Raw genomic sequence first — 11,574 nt, 5'->3', positions numbered from 1 at the left:
TGATAGAAATGGCCGACATGGCGGCAAAAGTTGTCCAGGACGAACAGACTGCAAAGAAAGTTGTTGTGGTTGGTGGTGGCTTGGTAAGATTTTCTGTTTAAGTTCTTGGAAGGATTCAATTTTTACTCTTGATAACACTGTCGTGCTTGCATGGAAGATCTTATTCAAACTTTTGCGAGCTGTGATTAGCTTGCATTGTTTGCACGCGTTCAGTCCGAAAATTGACCCAAACCTACCGTTTACACTAATCCATCACGAAAACGGAGCTTTGCGTTTTTCAAACCGACGGCTATGCGTTTTAGTGCGGAAGAAATTTATTTTCAAAACAAAGCTTTTCGAAAACGACGATCTCACTAATTATAATCGTGTGATTTCCCACTGCACGAGTTTCTATCTGAGTTTTCTCCAAACATAAATCAAAATAACCATTGACTGTTGCGTTTTCAAATTTCTCTGGCCTAGTGTGGACGGGGCCAAAACGCTGAAATCGCCTTGTGCTTGTCAAGTCATTACATTTCACTCAAGCTGAAATGTGCAAGAGTTTCAAAAGTACTTAACATGTAATAGATTGACTACCTGTCCAGGAAGGGGAAGGGGGATGCTCGGATCATAGTTAATAGAGGGGAACGGTTATGAAACCCCACAAAGTTTTGTTTTATGTTTTTGCTCACTTTTTTGGCATTGACCGTGCACAATACACAATAGTTGTTTACTCCGTATTGAAAAACTAACCAATAGAAACGTGTTGGTTACGTAATTCATGCATAGTGTATGAGTGCAAAACAAAAGATTGTGCATGGTCATGGACCTTCCAACATAAATCTTGGCATCTTTGTTTGTTCCTTTGATGTTTACTGGGCTTCATAACCAGTCTCCTCTGTTAACTATGCTCAGATATAATAGGGAGTTTTAGCAATGATGACAGCAATGCCAAGGACGTCACCTCGTAAAAAAAGTATTTATATTTTACCCTCAAATGTTGCAACTGTGTGGATCTGTTCAGTTCTCCTATCAGTCTAAAAACTTGCTCGGGCTAAATATGTAATGACAGCAGTCAATTCCAATTTTAAGGGAGATATGATAAATTTGCCATGGAGGTGCACATTCTCCAAAATAAGTATGGCTTTGACATTTTACATTGTTGTTTTGCCGAGTACAGCAAAGAAATGTACAAAAATTCAAAATGCATGTGCAGAACCATTGTTCTGCTCATTAAACCTTTTGTTTGGTGATGTTCTCATTGGTGTTGCCATCGTGGTTTGCTATTAAAACTCTTTAACAATGAAGGGGAGGTGTGCAGACCTTTTTTTGGGCGTGAAATTTGGGATCTGAACAAACAGTTCTATCAGTTTCAATTACAATAATTGTCCAGCCCAGATGTAAACTTCAGGTAGATGACAAGGAGACATCCAGTTTTAGGGAAGTTCTCTTGATGTTTTGCTTTCGATTGATTGTATGCAGAGAAAAATGACGTATAATTTGTTGGTTGTGTTTTGGGTATGTCATTGGACTTGTTTTAGTAGGACCTTTTGGGGTTCTGAAAATTTGTCCTCATTTGGACCTTCCCATCAATTATACCTGAGTATTCCCCCAGAGACTACATGTTGCCCAGTTTAGAAATAATGGGATGAAAAAGATTAGATTTGAGTACTGCAAAAGTTGGTCAAGGCTACAGGCCAACTCCTTAGTAATCCAAGGAATTTTTTTTAATTCTTGAAATTATTTCCAAGTTGGACTAGGATAGTATAATTAGGAGTACTGTTAGTTGTACTTTGCAATGAACTGCTAAATAACTTTAAAAAATGTAGACACCTATTGTAATTGAAGGGTTTCATGCAAAAAGGGCGTATGTGACATTTTGGGCCGATTTTTATTTTTTGCAGGATCGAGCTAATTTTTGGCAGACTGACTTGTTTTGACAATTGAAAACTTAGTTTTCTGAGCAGCATCTTTTGGAGCGAATCCTTCCAAGGTGGATTTTGACACGGCGCAAACTTAAACGGTTGCTTTTAGCAGCTGTGACAGCATGGTTTTTTTTAAATAGATGTTTTGATTTTTGAAAGAAGTAGAGAAATAGACCAAAAAAAAAAAAATTGACTGACCTCATATTGAACCGGTGTCACGACAAAACAAACTCGCATCCGGCCAGTTTAGCGCCTTATTTGCTTGCGCTAACGAAGCAACAGTAGGAGAACTGCATAATTATAGGAATAATAAAACTAGCAGCAAATACCACGCATCGGTGACTTCATCATTTAGCAAAACAAAGGTTTCTTTTGTTTTTCGTTCAACAAAAGATGTCCAAAAGATACTCTTGGACAACTGAGCTTTTTGCATGCGTTATTTCTCGAAAACGAAGCGCAAACAACAAAAACAATTATGCAACGATGCTTTTCATGTCAAAACAAGTCAGTCTGCCAAAAATTAGCTCGATCCTGCAAAAAATAAAAATCGACCCAAAATGTCACATACGCCCTTTTTGCACGAAACCCTTCAATTAAAAACTGATTTGGACAAAAATTAACAGATAATCTTGTGCATGTTTGTGTGGGATCAATAAACAATAGCCTCCATTTGGCCATAAAATATACTTGGATATTTGTCCGTGGACATTATCTGTTCTGAGAAGCAAACAGATTTGCGAAAGGATTTCTGGAGAAAAACTGTGAGCTTTGAGGAACAGATGATGTCCAAGGACAAAATTAATATGCAAGCATACCAATTCTCATGCCAAATGGAGGCTATTTAGTTATGACTTGTCCTTCAGATATTTTTTGTGACACGCAATTGGGGAACATCACTCACAGATATTCCCCAGTTTTAGCTGGGGGCATATTCAGTCACGTGCTGCATTTAGACCAAAAAAGTGCAAGTGAAAATGTTTGATGGGTTATAATGATTACTAGTCTGTCTGTATCAGAGTGTACATGTATACAATTATTTTTAATTTTAAGTCCTTCCAATTTTGTCTCCCATTTTAAACAGTGAAGAAATTGATGTCAAATAATTTCTATAAAGTAATAAAAAGTCAATCAAATCTTCCAGGCTGGAGCTTTAATTGCTGTCTACCTTGCAAAACGTGGATTCAAAGTCGACGTTTATGAAGCTCGGAAAGGTAATTTCCCAGTGTAATAGACCTTTCCCTGAAACTGGTTTAATAAAAAATAGTTATTAATATTTCTTGTAAAATAGGTATTAATATTTCTTCATCAATGTTGTTGATGTCATGAATAGTCTTAGTTCCAGGAAGGGGGAGGGTTTCACCCATAAAATAAAGAGAAGTATGAATATAGCTTTGAGTTCATAATCATTCCATTATACCCATATGAGAAATATATGCCTCTCTAGGAGCCCATGAACCTCCATCTCCTGCACCAAGCCTAGCAGTCCCATTTTATATGGGAGGTACCCCTTTGTAGAAGTCAAAATGGCTGCAAGTACATGTAGAGGCCTTAAGGGGAAATGTGCAGGGACATTATGGTGTAAACTGGGGATAAAGCATTCAGACTTATAGAGAGATCTTAACTTACATTTAACTCTTTTAACCAGAGGTTTGTAGACAAATGTATAGTATGTTTATTGTTTTGATTTATCTTCAGATCCTCGTAAAGAAGTAGAACAGAGAGGAAGAAGTGTTAATCTTGCCCTGTCAGTCAGGGGAATAGAATCGCTGCGAGCTGTTGGGGCAGAGGGACCGGTAAAGCATTGCTGCATCTCTAAAGGACAATCTTCTTATGTCTATTTTCACCTCAAAATATCCTGCAGCGTGCCCAATGTTTAATAATTTTTTATTCGAGGTTGTCTTTTCATACATGTACAGGCCGCAACTGCCTACTGAAATGCTGCAGTTGCTATCAATTCAAATTAATTTATTTAATGTTGGATTTTAAAGATCACTAAGGAATAAATAAGGATTGCCCTGAAATGAAATGAATAACTACACAAAGTAATATTAAGCATGTGATTTACTATAAATCTGAGTAGGGGCAGTCTAAAAATTTTGTTGTCAGTAGCAGTAATTCACATTTACATGTATAGTGATGGTAAACCAGATTCATAAGTACTCTATTAATAAACTTTGCATGTTGTTTATATTATACTTCACAGGTTATTTCACTTGGCATTCCAATGCACGCCCGTATGATTCATTCTCATAGCGGAAGGACCACGCCCATCCCATATGGGAAAAAAGGACAGGTATAGACAGTAAGACTGTACTATTGTCCTTTAAATTTATGCAAATCTGAAATTTTGGGGAAATATTTGTAACCTTATTTTAAATAAACAGTTAATTCAGCACTAGTCAGTTCTAGAAATGAGAAGAAATTACTGTTGGTAATTACAAAATTTACTTGAAAAATTAAAATCAGTCCTATTTATGTTAACGTACAGCACCTGTTATCAGTTGAGAGACAGAAACTGAACAAAGATCTTCTTTCTGGTAAGAAAATCTTAGTTGTGCCATCTTTTTCTTTGACAATTTTCTCTCTAAACTCTGGATAAATCATGGTCTTTTCTTTTTCTTAACATGAGGAATATTTTTACTCTGAGAGCTGCTGTCCTTTAGTTGCAGAAAGTTTGCCTGGCGTTGGTTTACACTTTGAGCACAAACTAATTGCTGCTGATTTAGAGAAGGGCCATCTTACTTTCAAATGGTAATTGTAGCGTAGTTTAGTCAATGGTGTTTTTCAGACACTTTGTGAAAGAGGTTTTGTGCAGGTTTATTAATCCACGACTGTCAACTCTTTGTTTACAGCAACAGAAGTGATGATCAAAAGTTAGAAGTGGATGCTGACCTTGTCTTAGGTTGTGATGGAGCTTACTCAGCTCTAAGGAGAGAACTCATGAAAAGACCAAGGTAACACACTACAAAACTGTTCATTTATTAATAATTGTTGTAACAGGATAGGGTTGTAAGGGGTACGGGAGAAGTGACTAAAGGTGAACATTGGTGTAATTTGCAAAAGGGAGAGTTGTGTTGGAGGCTGTCAAAGGTGGGTGAACCAAGTAAAGCGATTGAACCAGGTGAACTAGGGGAACCAAGTGACCCAAGTGGGATCATGTGCACTAAGAACATCCTTGGTCAAGTGTCGATCGATACCCCCAATCAACACTTGATCGATACTCAATTGACTCATCATCAATGACTCGGTTGACACTCCATCCACACTTCATCAACATCTCAGTCAACTGTCAACTAATTATCGAAAGATGCATATGAAGCGGTCGACACTTGGATGACTATCAACCAACTGTTGATCAAGTGCTGATTGAGTGTTGACCAAGTATCAATCAGGATGTTGATTGAGTACCAATCAAGGTGTTGATCGAGGGTATTGATCAAGGGTATTGATTGACACTCAACTACGGATGGCTTTAGTATACATGTTCCCCCAAGTGAAGCAGATGAGAGAAGAAGCAGTTGAGAGGTTTGCCTTGGAGAATATTACCAAAAGAAGGTGGTTTATGGGTAAGGTAAGGGAAATGGCAGAAGGGAGGGGCCTGTAAGAGGTCCCTAGAGAAAGAGGGGTGAGGAGAGAAGTGGATTGCAAGTGCAGCCTATGACAGAGGAGAGAGATTCATGGAGGAAGTAGTAGAAAGGAGGGTTTGGGTGGCAGAACATAGGGGTGGAGGAGGGAGGTTGTTTTTTTCTTCCGAGTCATCGACATTTGTTGATTACTGATCTCTACTTGTTTGAAGGTTTGATTTTAGTCAAGAATATATTCCTCATGGTTATAAAGAGCTTTGTCTGGCTCCAACCCCAGATGGAGAGGTTTGTGCTTGTTTTACTTGAATGTATGGAATAAGCTGCATGTAAGGTAATGTGACTGAGTTGTTTCTATGCATAATATACATACAACTTGTTATACTGAACCTTAACGTTCAAGTGAGAGGTACAGTGGCCTCATGGTTAGTGCACTTGACTCTGGATTAAACAGTTCGGGTTGGAGCCCTGACTGGGGACACTGTGTTGTGTTCTTGGGCAAGATACTTTACCCTTACATTGCCTCTCTTTACCCAGGTGTACAAATGGGTACCAGCAAAATAAATGCTGGGGGTAACTCTGCAATGGACTAACATCTCATTCAGCAGGGAATAGAAATACTCCTAGTCACTTCATGCTATGTAGAAACTGGAGATAAGTGCTAGCCTGATGGGCTACTTGGCTCGTATGCAGACTTTAACCTTTTTTAACCTTACTTTATTACTTCTAATCATTAATATTTTGTAGTTTGCCATGGCAGTGAATCATTTACACATATGGCCAAGACAAACGTTCATGTTAATAGCTCTACCAAATCAGGTAAGTATGTACATGTAACAAAATCAATTTACCATCAAGGCTCTCCGCAATGGCCACCTTGGGGAAAAAGGGAGGTGACCATTGTAGAGACATAGCTGTAATGGGGAGGTGCAATGTAGGAATGTATTATGACACCTGTTTTTTTGAGGGGGGCGGGGGGTGAGGGCAACAGTTTTGTTTAAAAAAAATGCTTCTTGTTCTGCATCACAAGCAAAGTATATCAATAAAACAGAAACCAAAGAGAAACAGAGACCAACGACATATGGCACAGATCAGGTTTTGTGACCTTTTACAATAAAAAATAGGGTTTTGTATACTGCATTTATCAGTCGTCAATTTTACTGGCCATTGTTGAGAGGTTATTTTGGCAGTTGTGACGCATTTTATTGGTGGTTGCCATTGTGGCGAAGTGACTATGGTAGAGAGTCACTGTCTAGTTAAAAGTTTAGGACTAACTTTTGAGTTCAAGGGTGGTTTTCTGCTAGCGAATGAAAAAATGAAGCAGAAAAAATCTTTTCTTGCATATATTCAACTTCAAAAACGTTATAAAAGAACAGCTAATGGGCACTTATAAAGGCCAGTTGGTCGGGGAAGTTCAGGTCAAGCAATGGCAGGTAACTACCAAACCTTGAATGGATGTCATCAGAACCTCACCCCCAGATACCCAGCTACATATAAGTACTGTGAGTTATAATTATATTTAATCCATAATTATATTAATAATAATTATTATTATTATTCTCCTTTCTTGTCCTCAAAGGATAGGTCATTTACCTGTACCTTGTTTCTGCCTTTCGACCAATTTGACAATTTGAAAACGAAGGTAAGGTAGCACGGAATGCTAAAAATTAAGACAAGTAGAAATCAATATTAGCATTGATTTTCCTATGTATTATTTAGTTCTAAGTCTAATACTTGCCCCATACCTCAAGACATGCAATAATTTTAATAATAATTATTATAATATTTTTAATATCATCCCATAATGAATGTCACTTGTTTATTTATTTTATATATATATTATGATTGTTGGTTGTTTCTCTCTTTTTGTAGGAAGATGTGCTGAACTTCTTTCAAGCAGAATTTCCAGATTTCCTTTTCTTAATGGGAGAGTAAGTTATATAATACCCATTTAGGAATCACAAAATTTAGTTTTGCATTCAATGACTATTTCCAAGAGTGATGCACTTACCTTGTTTTGTTTTGGTTTTGTTTGTTTAATTTGCTTTCTTCAGAGAAAAGCTTGTGGAAGAATTTTTCAGGAATCCAACTGGCCCTATGGTATCCATTAAGGTAAAATTGAACCAGACATTAAGTTTTAGTCTCGGTCCATAGAGTGCTAATTTTCTCTATATCCTATTCAGAGGGCCAAAATTTTTTATGGACTACTGCCACAAACACACAAAAAAGGGTGGTATGCAGTTTGGAAGTCTAGATAAATAATTATTATGTTGTTACACCTCCCAAATAAAATAGCTGGAGGAGAACATGTCATGTGTCTTGGGTCAAAACTCACTAACTCCCTAAGGAAACAACAACTTGAACTTTCGGCTTGCAAGTGATCAGGTTGTGCACCTTGAAACTGCAGCAAATTTGTGTCCCAGCTGCAGGTGTCAAGCAAGTAATTTTTTTGCAGTTTCTTTCTTTGAGTTGGGAGGTATCCAAATGACACAGGAAACAGTAACTTTTGTTTGCCCTCGCTCAGTTTACGGTCTCAGGGAAACAAAACTCATTGTTTCCCTTGGGGCCAGTCATTAAGTGCTTAACGTTGACTCTGTTTATTCATTAGTCATCAACAACTGATAATTTAAACTGACTTCTGTTTTCCTATATTGTTTTCAGTGTAAACCCTATCATGTTTTGGACAAACTGGTGATCATCGGTGATGCAGCTCATGCCATGGTTCCATTCTATGGACAAGGAACAAATTGTGTAAAAAATTTTCAACTTTCTTTCTATTATCAGGGTTAAGTAAGTTTAAGTTTTCATCAGTCAGCTGATTGCACAGTGTATTGCTTTTACTCGTTAGTACCCTGCAGTGTAGACTATTCTGGGTGAGTGATTGTATATATATATGGGTTATTGACCAAGTGTTAGGTCAAGATGGCTGGAGAGTCAAGGTCCATAAACACGCAAAAAAAGAATGAGGCCAATATCCAGCTATCTTGACTGACCAAGCTGGGTCAATAAAGGACTTATTGTATTGGAAAGAACACTATTTTCTTGCAGGACACAGTGGGTAATCCCAAGTGGGCAAGATAGCACCATCTTGCCCACTCAGGTAGCCAATCACAGCACAGGATTCAGTTCATCTTGCCCACTCACAGAGCTAGCCATATCATAAATTCCAGTATTGAGTAGTAAGGCTGCATCTTGGATAAGGCAAACAGTGGAGGGGGTGGGGTGAGGGAAAAATTGCCAAGGGAATTGACGTGTCCCAATTCTCCATGTTTTGCGTAACTCACCACCAAAACCACCTGCACTGCAGGCTAACTCATTAGGCCTGAGCTGACACCTATCAATCACAACCTTTGGCTTGTGGGGTCTTTGGTGCTCTTGTTTACAACTCTACCCTGACTTCTGTTTCACTCAGTCCTAAATTCGCAACTGTAATATATGGGCGTGGGGGGTTCTTAACACCAGTTCTTTAAATTAAATTGTTGTTGAAAGCTGTTTTAGAGAATTGCAGACTTGTGCGATTTTGTTCTGGGGATTCTACCAAGTAAGAGTGACTTGTTTATCTTTCTCAGGCATTTGAGGACTGTCTGGTTCTTGATGGTCTACTTGAGAAACACAACAATGACTTTGGTTTGTATAGAATTGTTTTTAGTTGAGTGATAATATGCTGTTATTTTTACAATATGGTGACTTTGTTGCTTGTCACTTATAATCTGTGTGTGGCATAGAAAACAAAATAAAATTTCAGAATATTGAAATTGGAATGACAGAATTCTGATCTTGTTTCTCTACATGACAGGCATTGCACTACCAGAATACTCCAGAATACGCAACAAAGATGCAGAAGCAATGTGCGACTTGGCAATGTACAATTATATTGTGGTAACTGAAGTCATTCCTCACTAAAAGTAGCAAGATGATAAATAGGTGGCGTAACAGGGGGCAGGGGGGCTGTAGTCCCCTCTCCCAAACAAAACTTTGTAGGGGAGCTCAGCCCTCCCCCCCCCCCCCCCCCAAGTTTCAGTACTGAAAATATCACTAGTGCAGCTGCTAGGAGAGGTCCACAAACTGTTAAGATTGTATTTGGCATTACCTGTGGCATTGGTGACTTCCAAGTGCACATTTTCTGCCCTACAAAGACTGAAAACCTATCTTAGAAGAATCATGAAGCAGGATCGTCTAAACAACTGCCTCCCGCATTGTCATAAGTTTATTACTGACACATTGAACACTGTAGACATCGCAAAGAAGTTTGTTTGTGCAAAAGAACAACACAAAAGACATTTTGGAAAATATGAGTAGAGGGATGCGCTTGGCTTAACAATGAACCCCCCATGTTTCAAACACAACAAAAACACTGTCTTGATTGTTTATTTTTTTTGCTGGGGGGGGGGGAGTAACTCTGCAATGGACTAGTATCCTATCCAGGGGGGAGTAGAAATACTCCTAGTTACTTCGTGCTAAAGAAACCAGTGATAAGCGCTGGCTTTATGGGTCACTTGGTTCATGTGCAGACTTTGCCTTTTTTACTAGACTAAGTTCAAGGTCTGAAGAAATTTGCTCTGTTGTTGTTTCTTATAGATGAGATCCCTGGTTACCTCTCCAGTTTTCCTCATGAAAAAGAAACTGTTCAACTTCCTACACTGGCTCATGCCCAAGACATTTATCCCCCTGTATACCATGGTAAGTTAACTACAGTATACTAATGGGAGAGGGGATGGGTATGTGGTAATCACAGAATTAAAGAATGTTCAGTAAAAACTAATTATGGAAAAAGGCAAAAGTTAAAAGTTGGGGGCACTTATTTTTGAGAGTGTTTACTTTTTGTTTGTAAGGGGCTTATAACAATATTGGAATTTTGTGAATTTTGGTTGTTTAATGTTCTTTGTTTTAATAAATTTGTATCCCTAGGTGTCATTTTCTCAGATACCATACAAGACAGTGATTGAAAGATCACAGTGGCAAGAAAAGGTTTGCCCTCAAATTCCAAGTCGTTTAATTTGTTGCTACATTATCACGACAAACATATTAAATGTTGAATACTTACTTGGAATATAGTCTCTTCTTTCTGGTCCTGAATAGAAATTATTACGGTTCCATTACATTCACATCTTCAATAATAGCCCATTTTACAGTTCTGTGCTTTTTTGGTCAGGCCCTTGAATAGAACGGAGGCTACAATTGACTTTGTTATGATATAAACACTAAATTGACTTTTCAAATGTAAATTATTCCAGTATCATGCTAACTAGCATCACAAGGTCAACCCAAACCTTGATTCCATGCAGACGCTAGGTTATATTTCACAGACCTGTAAAATGGTCTATTGGCATAAATTGTGCCATTCTCTGATGGGCACCATTGACACATTTAAAACAGATAGAAAACTGTACAGTTTCTGGTATGTGTGTAAGGCTGGTTGCATTGATGTGGGCTGGTCCCCAACCTCATTCCCTGGCTTTCTTCCCTGTGCCTCTCTTGTCTTCCACAGCAGTGGAGGTAAAGGGGAGAGAGCCTGAGATAGAGGGTGAAAAACCTGTTGACTCAACATGTATCAGTAGTAGAAAACATCCAATCCATTTTCAGATGTTCATTTATAGTGGAATGACATTGTGTGAAATGTATCAGACACAGGATCTTGAGTACAGGACACTGAAAAAAGGTTACTTTTTTGTGGTTTCAGGTTGTAAAAAGAGCTGTTGTTGTGTCATTTTTAATGGCTGGGTTAGGAGGAGCCCTCACTCTGCTGAGAGTATTGAAGAGAGATGTGAAACTCTTTTGAGAAGTCTTTTGTCTTTTTATTATGTCCAAGAAATTTTAATGAGAGAATAGCTGACCAGTTTTCATTATGCATACATGGTCAATTATTATAAAGTATGCTGGATTGAACAATATTTTTTTTTTATAAAAGTGATAGAATCACTCATGACAATTTGTTTGTTTGCACCCACACTGGGATATTTAATATTTAAATAAGGGATTTTTTTTTTACCAGATGTTAATAAAGGTGTTTATAATTGAGTAGTATCTTTACAGGCTTTTTCTGTTTGTGGTCCGTGTAATGCTAACACAGAAATAAAGTGTTTTTAAAA

At 38.0% G+C, this 11,574-nt stretch overlaps 1 protein-coding gene across 1 annotated transcript; it reads left to right on the top strand.

Moving 5' to 3' along the window:
* Positions 1 to 8: 8 nt before the first annotated feature.
* LOC145469122 (kynurenine 3-monooxygenase-like) lies at positions 9 to 11,509 on the top strand. Its single transcript, XM_081452801.1, has 18 exons — positions 9 to 83; positions 3,046 to 3,115; positions 3,600 to 3,697; positions 4,108 to 4,197; positions 4,393 to 4,441; positions 4,568 to 4,655; positions 4,757 to 4,858; positions 5,701 to 5,773; positions 6,233 to 6,304; positions 7,065 to 7,127; positions 7,358 to 7,416; positions 7,540 to 7,597; positions 8,147 to 8,236; positions 9,055 to 9,112; positions 9,282 to 9,364; positions 10,064 to 10,165; positions 10,394 to 10,453; positions 11,166 to 11,509. Exons 1-18 carry the CDS (start codon positions 9 to 11, stop codon positions 11,262 to 11,264), a joined length of 1,389 nt encoding a protein of 462 aa, XP_081308927.1. The 3' UTR covers positions 11,265 to 11,509.
* Positions 11,510 to 11,574: the final 65 nt, after the last annotated feature.

Source organism: Orbicella franksi, chromosome 15, assembly GCF_964199315.1.
Source record: "Orbicella franksi chromosome 15, jaOrbFran1.1, whole genome shotgun sequence".
Lineage (NCBI taxonomy): Eukaryota > Metazoa > Cnidaria > Anthozoa > Scleractinia > Merulinidae > Orbicella > Orbicella franksi.
The sequence above is the reverse complement of the archived record's forward strand: the minus strand, read 5'-3'. Positions and strand labels throughout refer to the sequence as shown.

What these genes read in the sequence shown, in the direction of transcription:
- LOC145469122 (XM_081452801.1), top strand. Translation starts at nt 9, where the DNA reads ATGGCCGACATGGCGGCAAAAGTTGTCCAGGACGAACAGACTGCAAAG. An exon ending in GAAACACAACAATGACTTTG is followed by an intron (nt 9,113 to 9,281) that starts GTTTGTATAGAA and finishes TCTACATGACAG; the next exon opens with GCATTGCACTACCAGAATAC. An exon ending in GATCACAGTGGCAAGAAAAG is followed by an intron (nt 10,454 to 11,165) that starts GTTTGCCCTCAA and finishes TTGTGGTTTCAG; the next exon opens with GTTGTAAAAAGAGCTGTTGT.